This window comes from Phyllopteryx taeniolatus, chromosome 10 (assembly GCF_024500385.1).
Source record: "Phyllopteryx taeniolatus isolate TA_2022b chromosome 10, UOR_Ptae_1.2, whole genome shotgun sequence".
Lineage (NCBI taxonomy): Eukaryota > Metazoa > Chordata > Actinopteri > Syngnathiformes > Syngnathidae > Phyllopteryx > Phyllopteryx taeniolatus.
Genome location: NC_084511.1, coordinates 29,915,890 through 29,934,887, shown reverse-complemented (window position 1 = coordinate 29,934,887; position 18,998 = coordinate 29,915,890). Strand labels below are relative to the sequence as shown.

The window sequence follows — 18,998 nt, the reverse complement described above, 5'->3', positions numbered from 1 at the left end:
TTGTTCATTTGTAAGAACATTGTTTCCCCTGTTGGTTTCCTACATATTATGATATTGGAGATGAAATTCTCCACCAACGTATTGATTATTACTTAACGGTGTGTTACTCTGCAATGTTAGAGGAATTTATAAACCTTTAGGAATTTCCTACCCTTTCATCCAGAAGAACTTGATTTAGGCCCGACACATGAAGTGCATGAGCCGGCTTACATTTGTCGTTTTGGCATCAAGATCCATTTAAATCTTGATGTATTTGATGGAGAGGGTATAAAGCACTGAATACTAAAAGTTCGATTTATTGTATTTGATGATTGTGCCTTTCTTGACATCAATCATTTTTAGTTACAGAACACCTAAAAATAAATAAAAATAAAAACAAAGTCTGTAGTCACTGTGGGAATGACTGGTCGGCATTTTGTGCGCGTGAATCTGAAGTCGAACCTGCACCAGCACGCACGCACGCACGCACTTGCGCACGGCAGTCCGCGTGTTCCATCGATTGTTTTCATTTGCCCGCCTCGCGTCGCTGCTGATTGGCAACACGTCCCCGGTGGCTCGCTAAGCGCACGGCGGGATTAGGTGTGCACTCGCATTGTGTGCTTTTGTTTGTCCGCCGCAGCATTTTGTGGAGCCCGAGCGCGGCCGATCCTGAGAGAGGGCAGCGGACAGATGTTTGCATTTTACTCTCTCTTTAGATATCTGATCCTCTTGCTTAATTTATTTTCGGGGGTTGATGCCTGATTTCCTCTTGGTTGTGGGGCGAAAATGATTTCGCAACCTGGAAAGCCGACCGCAGCCCAGATAGTCTTTGATGAGAGACACTTTCCCACACAGAGGTGGAAGTTGTCGGATCATCATTGACTTTGCCTTTTGCTCCTCAATCTTGCCCACAAAATCTCTCCACTTTGTCGTACATCATCTTCATCTGTCCTTCCAGCACTTCTTTTTGACACTCGTCCCTCCCAGTGTTTCTCTTTCATTTGACTCTGCTTGATCACGTTAGCAATGTTGCTTGGAAGAAAAACATCACGGCGAGCAGCAGAAATCAGCCTAATGGGAGCGCCCGTAGACACGCCCACTTTGCCCAAGTGTGTGCGTGTGTGTGTGTGTCGTTCCTGCCGGCGATGGTCGACATTAGGAAGGGCGACATTCCCTCCACTCTGGCCGGCATCTTGGGGGCTTGCTCCAGGGTTAATCAGGCCATGCGAAATCGGCCCTTGTCGTCATCTTTGACACGCATGTAGACGCACATGTGCCTGCAAGCGTGTGTGTGTGTGTGTGTGTGCGTGCGTGTCCCAATCCTCCCACCATGCGGTCAAGTCACAATTGCTAATCAGGCCCGGAGGCTTTTGCCTGCAGAGACTAAGAGTCAGCGAAGGAGGTAGCAAATGAGTGAGTGCTTTTCTTTGTCCTCATCGCTGAAGCGTAGATGAAGACGGCTAACGGGATGGACGGCTGGAGACGAGAGGAGGACGAGCTTGTCGGCCCCGTTCCGTAACGGGCTTTTAACGGTCGTCCGCGCCCGCACTCCTTTCATCTCGTTCCCTCTGCATCAGTCCGAACTCCTTGCATTGGAGAGGTGCGCCGTGTTTTGTGGCGCTCCCATTTTCTGCTCTCTTGCCCTTGTGGTGATTTATTAAAAATGTGGCAGCTGACAGGATTAGAACGCCTAATCGGTGTTGTTCAGGGCAAAACAATCCTCACGGGGTGTGCGTCTCACAGGTCATCTCTCTTTTTAATTGAGATTTTTACTCTGTTTGAAGGTCATCAGTTCCCCACTGCGCTGGTGTAAATGAGTGTGCTTGGATGTCGGATGGAAACTTGCATCTCCCCACTATCGATTTTTAGTTGGCAGCATTCAAAAGTGCTCGTACATCGACGAGATTCGTCAGGCACATTCTTCCACGCAGCGCAAAAGTCAAATATAAATTTCTGCATACAGTTCAGTGGGCTTGTGTTGCAGTCCACTCTCCTCCCCCTAGAGGGCGCACGCTACCAAAACACAGAAACCTAAAGCGACTCACAGACGATCAGGGTGCCACAACATGGCTACAAAAAAATCCCCCCTCTCAGTGAGTCACTTGGTTAGTCAGCCACTCCCATTTGCAGCCCAACAAGCTTCAACTTTGTGTTTCGTGTGGACGCTCTTCGTGGCCCTGCTGCTGTAAATCACTCAAGGTCGCTTGCGCATCATCTTTGTCCTTGAAACTAAGTTCTCTGCCTCTGCTGCCCCCTCCCTCCCTCCCTCCTTTGTTTTCCTCCCCTTCCTTGATTTGATTTCCTTCCCCTCTTTGCACTCTTGCGCTCCATCCTTCTCCTCTGCTCTCTCTATCTCGCCTCCTTGTAATTAGCTGCTGTAATTGCTGTAGTAAATCTTTTTCTGCTTTCCCAATGAGACTGGCTGATATAGGGCCGATTTAATAAGGACACCCTTGCAGTTCGCCTCACCCTGTGTGTGTGTGTGTGTGTGATTTGGAATGGCGATTTAGGGGCTTTTTGTGTGGCTTCAAGTGTGAATTCAGATTCAAGGTGGTTTTGTATTGGTACGTCAACTATAAGTTGCCCTTATCAACGATGCAGTTTGAGTGTGTGTGTTTATTTATGTGTTCACCTGTGTGTGTGTGTGTGTGTGTGTGCGTGTTTATTTGTGTGTTCACGTGTGTCATCTATAATGCTGTTGTGTGCGTCATTGCTGAGGACCTTGAAGGCCAGAAGAGCAGAGAGAGGTCACAACAACCCTGAGCGAACAACACGCTCACTCACACCCTCCAATTCTCCATCCCGGACGCTGACGGCCCTTTTCTCCTCTGCCTTCCTTATTTTTTCTTCACCAGCAGCCATTTAACCTCATATTTTCGCTCACACGTAAGCGATGGAGAGTGTGGGTCTTAAACATTTTGTCGCGTGGGAAGGGGGTTGCAGACATGCAGCATCTATCGGCAGTACACGAATATGTCCACTGGAGGGCACTGTGGCTCCACAGATGAACAGCCACACACTCACTGCCGCACACTTTTTGCCTCCTGTAGGCACTTTTGTATCAAAGAAATGCACATTTAGAGCTTTAATAAGAGAATCATTTAAAAAAAATAATAATTAAAAAAAAGTATTTATTTGGAGCAAATTGCATAAGTTAATAATGCAATCACTAATTCAAAACATTTTGCAACCTGCTTTTGACAATCCATTTAATTGCATTTGTTTTTTTAAGTAAAAAAAAAAAAGCGAAATTGTATTGTAATTTCTTTCGTCATCTCTTTGTGCATGAATTGGATGCAAAATCATTTATCGTATAGAAATCTTGATATTACAACAGAATGTATAATACATTGATTGTACAGTGGAACCTAGGTAATTATCGTTAGTATTTTTTATTTTGTGGCGGCGCGGTGAGCGACTGGTTAGCACACCTGCCTCTCAGTTCTGAGGACCGGGGTTCAAATCCCGGCCACGCCTGTGTGGAGTTTGCATGTTCTCCCCGTGCCTGCGTGGCTTTTCTCCGGTTACTCCGGCTTCCTCCCACATCCCAAAAACATGCGTAGGTTGACCGAAGACTCTAAATTGCCTGTCGGTGTGAATGTGAGTGCGAATGGTTGTTTGTTTATATGTGCCCTGCGATTGGCTGGCGACCGGTTCAGGGTGTACCCCGCCTCTCGCCCAAAGATAGCTGGGATGGGCTCCAGCACGCCCGTGACCTGTGTGAGGAGAAGCGCTACAGAAAATGGCTGGCTGGATGGGTGGATTTTTTTATTTCAAGCATGTGATTGGAAACAAACATCTATAGTTCAAAAAAAAAAAAAAAAATCTGAAATGTTTATTCCAAGTGCTATCACCTTTGACTGGCTCCAGCAAGCCAAATCTGGTCATCAGTGGGTCAAAACACTGATATTAAACTAAAGTGATGTACAGTCAGCCCTTGGTAGTAATTCGATATTGATTTCTACAAATGTATACAGTCAATTTTGAGGATAAACATTGAACACAACAAAAAGTGGTTATATGAGCAAATGTAAACTGCAGTTACGCTCTTCATGCGCCAGGGGAGCGCAAGGGAGCACAGTCTTAGCCCCTCCCATAAGCCTTCCCCCTGCATCCTGGCCCTCCCACTTCCTGCCCCAGACCCCCTCCCCTCTGCCGCGCCCTGCCATCTGGTCCTTTTCACACAATCGCGCGCGCGCGCGCACACACGCACACACACACACACACACTCACACAAACACAGTCCAGTCTTTTCTTCCCGTTTCCTTTCACAGAGAAAAACAGGATGAAGGGCCTCTTTCAGGCCCCCAGTTACCCTGGAAACCCCCTTATTCTTCTTCTCCTGTCAAACACACTTGGATTGTGACACACATGCACACGCTTGTATCGAGCATGTTGGACATTTAAAGTTTAAAGGAAGCAAGACTACAACTGTTACCGTCTGTCGGATTTCTGGCCCCTTGTTTACTTTACACAAAGAACTTGATGACTTTTTTTTGCTCTTTTTTTTTTATTTATTATTCTAAAGTTAACTTATCACACTCAGAAGCACAAGTTTCCCTTTGTTCTCCTCAAAAAAAGAAGTTGGCAAACTGTGTTTGTCGTTCTCTTTTCCTGAGCAGATTTTTCCAAAGAAGCTCTCATCGCGCACGCACGCACGCACACAATCACACATGTTTTTGGTTTTGTTTTTTTGTAACTTAAAACCCTCTCCTCTGTCCCAGTTACAACAATCTCCAGGCCTGGAATGCTTTCAGAAACGGGAAAAAAAAAAGTTATATAAGTGTTAAAAGTTTAGTTTCCCCCCCCACCCCCCCCACCCCTCCGATTGTGCCTCCAGAGGGCTCATGAAAAATATTGTAGCGGCATCCAGTAGAGCACATCATCTGAAAGCTTTTAGCAGGTTAAAAATAAACTGCAGGAAGCAGTGATGTAAGGATGAATAGACTTTGGAGAACGGGATGGAAAAGGGAAGAGGCCGTGAAAACTCTCATACCGTCTTTGTTTAAGTCTGCCCACTTTTTCACCTTTGTCCACACAAAGCTTCGACTACCTTCACCGCCACACTTTTTCTCCTTTTAAGGATAGAGGAAGAGAATTGAAGGGGGAGTTAGGGGCATACTCTCGTCTGCTGACTGACTAACAGACTCCTCTTTGTGCGTGCGTGCGCACACACACACATTGACAGAGACCTCTGCATGACTTGGCTCCTCGTGATCTTTGCACCCCTCCTCCCCCCCGTCCGCGTCTGCTTTTTTAGTTCTCGTAAAAGTAGGGGTCAGAAATGAAGAATTTAGTCTCTCTTTTATGACACACACATGTGACTGTGCACGCACACGCCGCCCCCATCCCCCCAAGTTTCCTCCCCATCACTCAATGGCAAGCAGCTGTTGGCCAGACTCAAGACCACGTGTGGGGAGTTGTCCCTGGAACCGTGTCGGAGACGTACTTGTTTTGCATGCATTAAGTATTTTTGAGAAAAATACAATCTACATTTAACACAAATTCATATTTATGAACCATCTTTTTTCTGACTCTACGTATTGGTCTATACTGTGACGCATTTGTGCGTTTCTCATCACATGTGGTCAGCCTGCTCCTCTCCTCCCCCACAATGACTAAGTGCAATGTGGCGCAGTGCTCCATAGCCGCCACTAGAGGTGCCATCGGCTTACAAATGGAAGCCAGTTGGGCATGTGGTAATCCACAGAGCAGCCATTTTGCAATCTGTATTACTCCAGACCCCCATTTCATGAATCAGACGTGACGTCAGCACGTCTCGCTCTCGTTTCATTGGCTAGCGAGCAGCCGACACTGTAGTTGATGGAGCGCACGCACACACAAACGCTCATCATCCTTCTACCATTAACCTAGTGACATGATGAAAATGTCTTCTCCCAGATTAACTGGATTGTTTCAGATTATGTCATCCAGATTAGAGCCTTTTATGTGCTGCAGTGTGTGTGTGTGTGTGTGTGTTCAAAGTGTGGCTTGTGCGCAGAGTGCTCTTTGTAATGATTCATATTAAAACCAGTAATACTTAAAAAATATAATATCTTTTGTGGGGGTGCTGTTATTAAAAAAAGTTGTCCGGATATATAGTTTGTGTGTGTACATGTCGTATATGTCTGCCTTCCTGTTTGGAGTTCCAGATGTCAGGAGGGTATATCGCAGCATCAGAGACACAGCGGTGTCATCGTAGACGTATATGGAGCACAATATGGAAATGTTTAATATCAGTTTAAGGAACAGTGAGAGACTCGTGATTGTTGACATTTCATCAGCGGACATCCAGGGAAAGAACGACACTGCGTGTGAGCTTTGTTGTAACCCGGTGGCCAAAAGATGAGTTGAGGACCTCATTAGGAGGCCTTGACTGGCAAACAAATTGTTTGAAACTTTGCATTTGACCGGACCCATGATGGGCTTGCCGCATATTTTGAGCTGTAGCGGTTTCGATCTGGCATCCTCGGAGATTGCACATTGTTGCCTTGTGCTCAAAAATGACAGTCGGCAAACATTGAGGACATGTGATCAAGGTCTTGTTAAGGGACAGCGACATATACCGTAGTTTTCTCTCAGATTCTAAAAGTTTGAGCTATCATCAGACATTTGAAGCAGTGAATGTAAATGTGTGGTGTCACATCCATGAAAATGGATTTTAGAGGTGCCTCTATAAAGTTTTTCCATGGCACAAGGCTTTTTCCTGATGGTGCTAGGAAAACCTCCACGAAATATCACCCGAGATAGGCCTGTAGTCTGGCCTGCTGTTGTGGGACAACAGTCATTGAATTTGAACATGAAAATAGATGCGGCCCGTAGTTGAGATTGAAACTGAGATTCCCGAAATAATTTCCTCTCGAACAGTGACACGCACTTTCCTGGTGACCTTGCATTGAATTGACCTTGCCTCAATACACGTTTGGCTTGGAAGGTGGCCAAATCCAACGCACACGTTCGTCTTTCAGGCCAAATCTTTGCCAGCCTTATGTGAAATGACAAACCCTTAGTCACAAATGCGACCTTGTCCGATCGTGTTAACACAAAAGTGTTTTGTCAAGTTGTGAGTGTGTCATAAAAGGTACCGTATCTCCAAGCCTATTGCAAAAGTTAACATGCCTCACAGCTAATGAAACGTCCAAGCACATTTAGCCGGCCGCGGGGACTTCTTCCCCAACTTTATCATCGCACACATAAATGTCAGTTTTGCTGACGGAAGAAGATGAATTCATGAACGGATGGTCGTTTGAGATGATCTCAGGGCAGAACATTTGTAGTAGCTGTCTACAGTGATTTGTGTGTGTGTGTGTGTGTGCGTGTGTATTTATCACACCTTAAACTGGAATTTGCAGTCCAAAAAAAACAAAAAACATTTTGTGTCATGTTACAACTGTCACCATGACCTGATAGTAGAATATTATTACAATGATCTTTTGAAAAATCATCTCTCTCTGGCCCCATCTATTCCCTCCAATTCAATTGTAATTCATATTTGAAAACTTGGCACGGAAGGACAAGAATAGCCACTTCTGGGCGCCACGGACGCTTACAGAGGAACGAGCCGCTGGCTTCGTGTTCCTTTTTCTATTTTCTGTCTTTTGCGGCGGTGGTGACGGGTTCTGAAATGAGATAAAATGAGAACTTTATTGCACATATACGAACAGTTCAACAGAAGACTGGTTGCTATAAAATAAATACAAAATAATATAAATAAAAAACACGAAACAAAAATACAAGTAGAAGGTAGCCGTTCATTTTGTCCTTCAGTACGAATGTATATGTTCAGTAGGAGTAGGAAGAAGTAAAAAAAACTTATCGGATGGATGAGTTGTTAACCTTAAGTTGTGAAGCCTCTTCCCAAGTGTTTTCGGATCTTAGTTTGTGGTAAATTTATGGTTTAAACCTGAGTTTTGGCTGCTTGAGTTGGGCGTGTTCCATGAGGCATCCTTGTATGAGTTTGGTGGAAGAACTTCAAAGTACTTACTTGAGCATACAAAACCGTCATCATCACATCGCTCATTTCCTGATCAATTTGCTTTGCTTTCAACTGCCCACATGAAGATGTTGCCATTTTCTTTCTTTTTTTTGTTTGGTTTTGGAAAGCATTTTTCCCAACAAGGGCCATGGGTATGAATTGCTCCCTAATTTCGCTTCTCTGTTCTCATCCTCAGCCAAAAAGGAGCTGGAAGGTGCAGAAGAAAAGCAGTTGCAAAAGAAGAAAGTCAAGGAGTTGAAGGTTCTTGATTCAAAGTCATCACAAAACCTGTGTAAGGCTAAAAACCAATGTATTTTAAAACACACACGATCCCAGTTCCAAAGTTTCATCCTTCAACATTCCATGGCATGACTGTATTACTGTTGATGCAATATGAATTTGTGGGCGTTTGTACATGTAGCCATTTTTCTCGGATCGTTTCGTCTTCCATATGAAGAGATCAAGAACTGCATCCTGGAAGTTAATGAGAAGGTCCTCACAGAGTCCCTGGTTCAGGTACAGATTCCACTAGGATACAATTGTAACCAGATGTTTACATACACTATATCAAAAAAAAAAAAAACATGCTTTTTTTCAGTCTGACATGAAATCAGACTAAGCTTTAACTCTTTCAGGTCAATATGAATTACCCAAATATTTTGTATTTGCTAAATGCCACATCGAGACAATTTTTAAGGCAATTTTTCATTACTTTCTTCAAAGTCATACATTTACATCAATTTAGTAAGATTACTATGCCTTTAAACAATTTGGGAAAACCCAGATGACGTCATTTGATATGTTTATTGACAACATTTGAGTTAATAAGAGACACGCCTTTGGATGTATTTTAACGAGGCCCACCTGAAAACCACTGCTTCTTTGGGTAACATCAGAGGAAAGTTACAAGAAACCAGCCCAGATCATTGTGGACTTGCGCAACTCTGGTTCATCCTTGGGTACAATTTCCAGTTTCAACTGTATAGAAAACCTATTTTATGTATCAATTCATGTTATTACCAATACAGTGTCTGAACATTTTCCCAATTTTAATTTAAAAAACCAAATCCACAAATAATTGACATTCTTGTTCATATTCTATGAACAATTCAATTACATTATAGTGTGTACAGTAATATTCAGTCTTGGGAAGTTTGGACACTTCATTCGGCCTGCACAATTAAGTGAGAACCAAAGCAAGAGTTGTATCAACAATTCTGCCTTTACAAAATGAATAGCGCTTACTTTTGATTGACCGAGGGCATTTTAACAATGCTTATCTTTGTTCTGGTGCTGCGCTCCGTACCGCAAGCTTGTCGAAATATTAAAACGCAAAACCATTCTAATCGTGTGCGTGTGTGTGTTTTGCTGTTTAGAACCTGATCAAACAACTGCCCGCACAAGAGCAGCTGAGTGTCCTGGGAGAGATGAAAGATGAATATGACGACTTAGCTGAGGCTGAACAGTTCGGAGTGGTGGTGAGGAGTCACGCGGTTTTATCAAGGACATTGTTGTTTTTCCTGGAATACTTGATGCCAAATCAGACATAGAAAATGATCATATACTGATGATGAAGTAACGCCATTGTTGAACTATTAGCCACGGGAATTGTTCATCGTGCAAAACAGAAACCGTTTTGTTCAACCGTGGAAGGTGAAATTCCACTCAGTCATGCAAGCCACGCACACAGCATATATCCACTTGTCTTTTCCCAGATGTCTAGTGTGAAGCGGTTGGGGCCACGGCTTCAGGCCATCCTGTTCAAGCTCCAGTTTGAGGAACAGTTGAACAACATTAAACCGGACGTGGTGTCTGTGACGGCAGCCTGCGAGGAGCTCAGGAAAAGCACCTCCTTCTCCAAGCTGCTGCAGATCATCCTCCTTGTCGGCAATTATATGAACGCAGGCTCCCGCAATGGAAAGGCCTTTGGCTTTTCCATATCATACTTATGCAAGGTAAAAAAACAAAACAAGGACAAGAGTGCACAAAGACCTGACTTACTTCTCAGATCTTTTATTGCTGTCAGGAAGCTTTTTATCCATCTACTACTGAAAAGAAGTTTTTCTATGAATACTTTGCGCACTGCGGCTCACTTTAGCCATTTCTTGGCATGTTCAGCAGGGTGAGATCTTATGTGTCTCAGTAAACGTGTATGCACAGCTTCTATCATCCTTGCAGGCTTTATAAGTAAGTGGGATAACTACTTAGAGGCAAGATAATACATTCTGATTTAAAGAATTCTTTTCGAGAGTGCATGCCTACCTACTGTGGCACCCGGAAGGTCTTCTCACCAGTAGATTGGGCATTTTCTTTGTTTTGTTTGTTTTTTTTACATTCTGCATAAATATAGGAAGTCCTCGATTTACGAACGAGTTCCGTTCCTACGCTGGCGACGTAACCCGGATTTCCGCGCAAGTCGGATTCCACCGTTCAAGTCGAAATGCTTCTGTTCCGGGTATTGTCCCACGTGATTGTGACAGCAAGCTCAGTGTGTATGGGCGTGTGCGAGTGAGACGGACTGCGAAGGAGAAAGGAGTGCAGGTGCGAGTGTGTACAGTAGCAAGTGTAGCGACGACGACCGGGGAAGAGTAGCGCTTAGCGGAGGACCCGTTGACGTCGAATGCGCAGAGGAGCTAATAAAGCCATTCAAGCAGCACATCGGCGCTTCGTGCCTTTATTGTTGCCGCCGCCCAGCTCAGCTGTGCTTCGTCTCCCGACCACGGTCAGGTGACCGTAGCAGGAAAGGTTAACGCTTCGTATAAAGAAACTAAAATACATTCAAATACAAAAAAGAAGATGCTGTACTTGCCATTACTGCTGAGAGTGGGGGAAAAAGGAGGGCGAAAAAGGCAAAGATACTCCCGCCGCACGAACACAGACATGCACTATGCACTAGCTAAGCAGAAACACTATGGTGCCGGGACAAAACGGCGGACGAGGCACGGGCGTCGTAAAGTCGAAACGTCGTAGGTGGAGTGCGTCGCGACTCGAGGACTTGCTGTAGTTCATTTAAAGAGTATACCCTGCTCCATTTCACAACGGAAATTTCGAAGACAGTGGCAGTATTTTCTATATCGCTGGACTATTTTTCAACGAAATGTTGTTCCACTCAGCTACGTGACACCAAATCGGCTGACCTGAAGCTGACGCTGCTCCACTTTCTGGCTGACGTGTGCATGGAGCAGTACCCGGAAGCCATGAGCTTTGTGGACGAGCTCATCCATGTGGAGAAGGCCAGCAGAGGTACACTGGACATCAAAGTCATCACTTTGTTTGTCCTTTTGAAACAAAAAAACAAAAAACAAATCCAAAAAATGATCAGCCATACGCCTAAAAAATAACATCAATTTCTCCTCATAGTTTCTGCAGAGACACTTCAGAAGAATGTGGAACTGATGGGTCGTCAGATCAAGAGCCTGGAGAAAGACATAGAAACCTTCCCTCCTGCACAAAATGACAAGGATCTGTTTGTGGAGAAGATGTCAATATCCTCGATCCACTAGATTATGATAATTCAGCAATCGAAATATTTCTTAAATTGCTAAGGTGTCATATCATGTTCTGGGGATATTTATTGTGTGTTCCTTAGCTTAATGTGTTCACAGTTTCGTGAGCAGTGCCCGTGAACAATGCGAGAAGCTGGACCTGATGCATAAAAATATGGAGAAGCAGTATACTGACCTGGGAGACTATTTTGTCTTTGACCCGAGAAAACTTTCAGTGGAGGAGTTCTTTGGAGACCTCAACACCTTCAAGAACATGTTCCAGGTGTGTTTTTGTCCAAACTCCTCTAATTTTGTTATTTGGACAATAAAGTTACCTAGCACCAATTTCTATTGACGGCATAATATTGAATATTGAATATTGACTCGTGTGTTGTTGTTTATGCATCAACTGTGACTTGTTTGGAAGGCTTCCCGTAGGCGCTGACTTGTTTTGCCAGCCATTGAGATGAATTGACATCCTGGTTTTAAAGGCTTGTCTTCCACACTAATCTACTTTGTTTTCGCAGTCATTTTAATTCCACAATGTGTGATAGTCTATGTCAAAACTGTTTTTTTCATTGGTCCTCTACCAGCAAGCCGTAAAGGATAATCAGAAGAGAAAAGAGGCGGAGGAAAAGATCAAAAGGGCCAAATTGGCTCGGGAGAAGGCCGAGAGGGAAAAGGAGGAGAAACTCAAAAGGAATCAGCTGTTGGACATCAACACAGGTGACTGCTTTGCTCTTAAATGTGTGATTTTTAGGAGGAGAAAAACACTTTCTCATTTTGTTATTTCCCTCATCCGCCAGTTGGGGGCAGTCAGAGTCCACACTTCAGTGGGGTATTTCTCTCTCTCTCGCTCTGTGTGTGTGTGTGTGTGTGTGTCAGTCACAATTTCAGAACCGGGAATAATCTAATGTAGATATGACTTGCTTTTAAAAACTATCAATGCATCTCTTCAGAAAGCGAGTTCAGAGATAAGAAACTAGCGGACCTATTTCGAAACTCTTGTGGTTAAAGAGAAAACACGAAGCAATATGATATGTATAATGACAAGAAACTGCACGCTGCTAAACATTATTTCCATCGTCATTCCTTGATACACAGAAAGAATCATCCCTGGCAAACAAAGACTTTTTCTCTCTCTCTCCCTGAGAGTGTGACCTAGTTTTCGTACATTCCTTCTCTCTGTGGCTCCACTTTGGCATCTCCAAGGATTCCACAGTTCCAGATTCACTGCTGCCCAAGTTCATCCTTTTTCTTGGTTTTACAAACCTTGTCCATGTACAGTATTGTGTGTGCTTATTTGTCTCTCTTGCGGACATTGTTCATAAACACACTAGCCTAAAGTTCCATCCATCTTCTTTTTTCTCGCTCACTTCTTTTGTTCCGTCAAACATTCTCCTTTCTTTCTGCTTTTCAATGAAATCTCCATTAGAGGCTCCGCATGTGATATGTCGTCTGTGCGTTGGACATATGTAGCTGAGGTTTTGTTGTCGAAAGCAAGAGTACTACTGTAATGTAATACTTTACATTGAGCCTCTGGAGGCATGCAAGTGGAATATAATAGAGCTTCAAAGGTGTGTGTGTGAGGGTTAGAGATGATTTACATACAGGTGGCATATTTGATTGCCTCAGGTCACTTGCAACCCCCTATTTGAATTCAACCACACACAAATACACACACCTGCTCTTTGTGCTGTATTTGTTGATAACCTTCACACTGGATGGCGACAACACAATAGCTGCTTTCAGCAGTGACACTTTAGCACGTTCCCTCCGTCCTTGTTTTCCTCTCTGTCCCCCCTGCAGTCTTATCTCATGAAATCCCAAAATGTTCTTCTTTGTCTGCATAGCACTCCAGTTGTTGATTAAACTCTGGAAGGTCGGGTTGGTGTGGTTTTGCCATTACTGTTGGAGTGAGTCACAACTGTCAAGGCCATCAACGATTTTTTTTTTTTTTTTTTTGTCGAATTAATTTCAGTCCTCTGTAAGTTATATGTACTTAAAGTTGATCAAATAGGCCATTATGATTAGATGAGGTTGTATTGGTACCAGGGAGAGTCCACATTTTACCCTTGGTGCTCCGGCTTGGAACTTTTCCACATGCTGTGGAAAAACACTGCGGTCCGATGCCGACCCCTAGGAAATGAGATGTACTTATTGCTGTCACTAGGTGTCAGTAGAGTCTGCAAAAGATACTGCATGGTTATGAGAGAGGGGGGTGTGCGCATGTGTGACTCACTGAGATGCCGGCCTGGGAACCGCCACTGGGCGCGCTCACGCTCCACGCAATCGACTTTGTGGTCAGGGTGGGGGAGGGGACGGCAAAGCGGAGACGGCAGCAGCTGCCCTGTTGAGGCTTACACGAGCACAGAGTTGTTTGTCTCTCGATGGAGAGCATTAAGGGGAGAGGTTGAGGAGAGCTGACGGACTTTGTTGGACTGAAGAGAATCACAAGCGCTCTCCAAAGATTTTCTCTCTCATTTGCAGCAACTTGTTTTGCAATGTGAATGAACGTCCACCAGGTGCGCCATTGCTCAGGTGCGCAAGAGGCTCTCCTCACATTTCTGCGGGCACCAGATTGTGTTTGTGGGAATTGATTGGCTCCAGAGAGTCATCTTTAAAGTCTAATGCTATTACACAGATGAATATGTCGTATATTCTCAGTGGCCTCAGGCAGGGCCTTCCAAATTGCACTTTTGATGCACTTGTGAACATGTGACAAGCTTACGCTTGACTTTTGGTATCACTTAATCTAACTTCTCTTCATATTGACTCAACTCTTTTAATTGGACAGCACACAGAAAGCAATTGAATTAAAAGAAGGCATGTTTATCATTAGCCCTATTGTTGACCCTCAGGAAAGCAAAGCAAATCCTCTCAAGTGAAAGAATGTCTTTATCAAACAGCTTTGCTCAAGGCCAGACAACTATGCCTAAACAACTATGTTTACACTGCTATGCAATGCGCTGGTTTGTGTCTGCATGCTTGCACTGGTGTTTGAAAGCAACCATATGATTAGTGGAAGCAGACGTGTGTCAAATGCGCCTTCCCGCAAAGGCGGAAAAAATTTGGCCTACATCACCACGAAGCCATCAATGTAGTTCCCGGCCATCGACGCCGAGCGGTGTATGTGCGCCGTAGAAGGGAGACGTGTGGTGTTCTCTGGCATGTGGAGGGAAGCCACAGGCCATCTGCTGCATGGCTTATTGCAAGATGTGTGCGTGTGCACGTGCGCGTGCGTCCGGGGGGGGGGGGTTGGCGACATAAACCTTTAACCCTACTGCCTCCTTTTCCAGACCCCTCTCGTTCTATTCAGAAATAATTCAAACCATCTGCCTGGCGGCAGACCTGTGTTACTAAGTCCTGACACACACACACACACACGTTTACACAGACAAGGATCCCTTTAAAACACAAACGCTACCAGATTAAGAACCACCCAAAAAGCTACATAAACAAACATCCATACAATAGTAACGTGCACCTATTATTACTTTGCTGCTGATCTCTTCTCAGTTGTAAGTAGTAGTATACAGCACGAAGCCGACAGCGGCGCATGTAGGTCAGCGCCTATCTGGGTTAATGTGGCAAATCTTCCAAGATGGCCACCGGCCTCGAAAACAAACGCGTTCCAGCCCACGTGGGTCTGAGAAAGTCACACAGTATAGCAAAAGTCTTCAAAATTTGAATGCATTTATGTGCTGTGTAAATTGCAAACGGCACAAATGTGGGGGGGAAATGTCATTCCCAATAATAGTTTCTTGATGTATCGCTTATGTTCTGGTCTAATGTGCTTCCAGAGGGTGATGAAACTGGCATCATGGATGGCCTCTTAGAGGCGCTGCAGTCCGGCGCTGCTTTCAGAAGAAAGAGAGGACCGCGACAAGCAGGTACACATAACTACTGCATACATGCACGTTTCATGTTTAAAAAAACAAAAAACAAATCCTTATTCCTGTTTCTTATCCCATGTGTTGTGCTATGCATCTGTTCTAAAACACTCTTCGTCACCTTGTGAATGTCAATACGAACCAGATGTGTTTCCTTGTTTGTTCCTTTTATGGTGGCAGCGGGGGAAAGCCGCCTCCAGCAATAATATTGAGGCTGGGGGGGGTCGGGGTACGTATATGGATCAAACACTTGGAGGACGTGGGAAAATACATGCAGCTCCACGGCTTAAAGAAACAGTTTCTTAACCAAATTCAGCACATTTAAGTATCAAAAAAAAGTCATGTACGTACAGTGGACCACGTATATTTGCAGTTCGGCATTCACAAATTCACCTCGTTGCAGATTCCTGGGTGGAAACTACTCACCGATTTGCAGTTTTCTGTAACTGGGCAAAAGTCAGAAAATCATTTTGATTTTAAATTCTTTTTTTCATGGCAAAATATCATCGCTATAATGTACGATAATCGTCTTGTCGTTTCTCTTTGAGACAACAAAATGCCCCCCAAAAAACGAATGAACTATTTGTCTGCTCAACCGAGCTCGTGCGGTGGAAGGCAGAAGGCTGTTGCACTCCCTCGTCCGATCACAAACGTAACAGCAGCGGTGTTGGATTTATGAAAATCATCTGCATAATACGCATCGCTTGACTGGTGAAAATAATATGCGATGTGAGGTCTCACAATGGTACATTTGCAACAAGCTTTGAAATGTGAGTGGCTAAGTGTCCGGTGTCGAGAGCAGCTCAAAAAATCGGCGTGTGCGTGCATGGGCATTCACACACGAGGGTACGAGTGTGTGCAACCCTATCCCGCCATCAATGGAAGCCAGATGTGAAGCGGTGCCTCAGAGTTGGAGCGCAGACTGCATTCTTTCTGCCGTCTTGTTTCCTTCGTCTTTTATAAAGGGAAGAACAACATTTCAAGTAGCATTTGGACTGTTTGCTTCTGTGTGGTCTATGATAAGACATTGGTTAAGTTGTACTACTTGAATAGAACGGGAAGAGAAATGAGAAATGGAGGGAGTAGGCTGTCTGGGTTTGTAGCCCCCTCCTCACAGGGAGTCGCGGAACACGTGCGAGGGAATGCGCATACGTAGTAGCTCCGTTCGAAAAATATGCCTCTGGCGATCACATTTCATCTTAACCCCTCCCTAATTCCTTGCTTTGACCGTGAAGGCGCTTAAAGCAATGGTCAGTAATTTCCATGCTTGTATGGGGGCGGTGTTATGTGTCAGCTTTGTCCAGAATTTGTAGCTACTATTTTACAACAGCTGGCCCCAAGTACAGTCGCTGTTCCTCCTCTTTGCACACTGTGTGGGAGGGAGGGGCTGCGGGCTTCTCCTTTTTTGGCTTGAGCAGTTTGCGCGTCAGCGCGCTGAATTTAGCAAAAGTAGAGGAGGAACGCCACGCCATCCAGTCTTTGACTCAACTCATATGTACCGGACACCACTGGAGCCGCAGGCTTCCTCCATCCGTAGACTGAAAAAGCTTGTGGAGTCATTTTTTGTTTTCCCCCCCATTGTGCACTTACAAAATACATACATTGGATTTTCTACATATACTGTATGGACACAGTCTTAAGAGACAAGGCTGTAAGAACTGCCATAACTGCAGACGGAAGAAGCATTTCTTCTATTCTGTGACTGTTTATTGCATCATTTGAAAGAGTGGACAGTTGGATCCATTGGTGAGCGGTTCACTTAATGTTGAACAAGAAGGAGCGTTTTGATCGCAGGGCTAAAGCTCTTTGACACCTCACGGATAAAAAGCAGGCCTTTATGCGCCACGGTTGGTGAACTGGGGCGCAGTCATGCGAGAACAGAAACGGGTCTACGCCAAACGGACATGAAAGTTCCAAGTCTGCAATTGTCCAAAATGCCGAAGAAGTCAAATTTGGAGACAATTAAGAGGTCATCTTGTATCGATGACTGAAGTGGCATTTCAACCTGTGCTACATGCATGCAGGCAGCTGCTAACAGTATATGGGCCCAAATCAATAGGTTTCATCATGTGGCCTTAGATTTAGACATAATGTTACTCTATGGTAAGTTGAGCTTTAAAGCAAATATATAGCAAAGAAATATAGTCTTTGGAAACCGTATGCAATAAATAGTGCTATTGTTCATCTCTCTGGTCTTAATGACATCATAAGCATGCCTCTCTCCTCCACGACGGCAACAGTTGTTACCCACGTGAGGTCGGAAGACTGAGCGAGGCCTTTTGAGCGCGTCGCCGAGCTCATTGTGTCCCAGCACTGTGCCACCAGGCTGCGGAAGAAGAAGAAGAAGAAGAATCATCTTTTATTGTCATGAACATGCATGCATGCACACGAAATTTGTTCTCTGCATTTAACCCATCACAGTGAACACATACACATGTTAGTGGAACACACTGGAGCAGGGGGCCACATTTCGGGGTATCGGTGTCTTGCTCAAGGACACCACAGCCGTGAGTCCGGGAGGTGTTGGCGGATGGTCCAGTCGGGGTTTTGAACCTAGGTCCCCCACGGTGGCAGGCGATGATCTTAACCATTGGGCCACGGCTGCCCAATGCCCAAGCTACAAAGCCTTCACCTTTGAGCCGTCTCTCAGCTCACTGTGGGTATTTGTGCTGCTTGTAAAGAAGGAGCGGGCAGCCCGGGGCACCCCCTGATGGCAACAATGGAGGCACACGCCGGCTCTGCACGCCGTCTGCCGCGAAGGAAAAGACCTCCCGCTCCCTCACAGATGTTGGCACGCACGACACGAGGGAGGCAATGGAGCTCTTTGCTGAGGCCTTCATTGATCACTTCATTGTTGAAGCGGGCTCCGATGACATCACACACAATCTACACACCCCTGCTCAAATGCCAGGCTTTTCTCAAAGAAAAGTTTGAAAGTCTGGGTCACATTTTGTATATCAGACGACACCCAGATAAATCATTTCAAAACGTTTTCATCATTTATGCAACCTATAACCTGTGCAACTCAATTCTAATTAAAAAAGACATTTTGGAAACTGGGATGTGGTTCCATAAGTGTGCACACCTGCTTCTAAAATGAGGATGTGTTCAGAATTCATCATTCAGCTTTTTTTTTTTTTTTTCTTTGTCAAGGTAGAGGGAATTATGAACAGTTCCAAATCCCAGTGAGTTTTAGCAAACAATAGATGACTAAATCAATAAAAGTCAGAAAAACCCTACCGGTACAGCTGAACTTTACTGCATGTGATTGATTCCTTTTGAACACAATCTCCAGTTATGAGGGTGTGCACACTTGTGCAACGACATTCTCTCAGCTGCTTATGTTGAAATGATTTATCCTGGTCTGTTGTTCCATTACAAAAGCCACGCATTTGTGTCAACTTTGCGTGCCCAAGCAATTGGCGTTGTTTGATGGGTGTGACTTTAGAAGCCGCCAGAAGAGGGCGCTGCAGGTCCCTGCTAAACCGGACTCGACTTTACCGTGGTTACTGCACTAATAGAAACAAGCAATCAAGATGGATGCTTGATCCATTGTTACGCTTTGATAATGTGACTTAGTTACTTTGTGAATCTCGCAGTTGCTGACCTCTCACGTCTTTTGCTGCTGCGTCCACTCAAACATTCTTTCCCTGGCCCGCTGGTGTG

The 18,998-nt window shown here is 44.7% G+C and overlaps 1 protein-coding gene across 3 annotated transcripts in view; it reads left to right on the top strand.

The window, feature by feature from the left end:
- Positions 1-18,998, top strand: part of LOC133485067 (protein diaphanous homolog 1-like) — a 90,129-nt gene that overhangs the window by 67,443 nt on the left and 3,688 nt on the right. For all 3 annotated transcript variants that reach the window (XM_061788405.1, XM_061788403.1, XM_061788404.1), the window contains 9 exons: positions 8,151-8,246; positions 8,376-8,470; positions 9,331-9,432; positions 9,670-9,909; positions 11,068-11,197; positions 11,315-11,440; positions 11,559-11,722; positions 12,033-12,165; positions 15,243-15,332. In XM_061788405.1, coding sequence (XP_061644389.1) covers positions 8,151-8,246; positions 8,376-8,470; positions 9,331-9,432; positions 9,670-9,909; positions 11,068-11,197; positions 11,315-11,440; positions 11,559-11,722; positions 12,033-12,165; positions 15,243-15,332 — 1,176 coding nt within the window. The remainder of the gene's footprint in view (positions 1-8,150; positions 8,247-8,375; positions 8,471-9,330; positions 9,433-9,669; positions 9,910-11,067; positions 11,198-11,314; positions 11,441-11,558; positions 11,723-12,032; positions 12,166-15,242; positions 15,333-18,998) is intronic.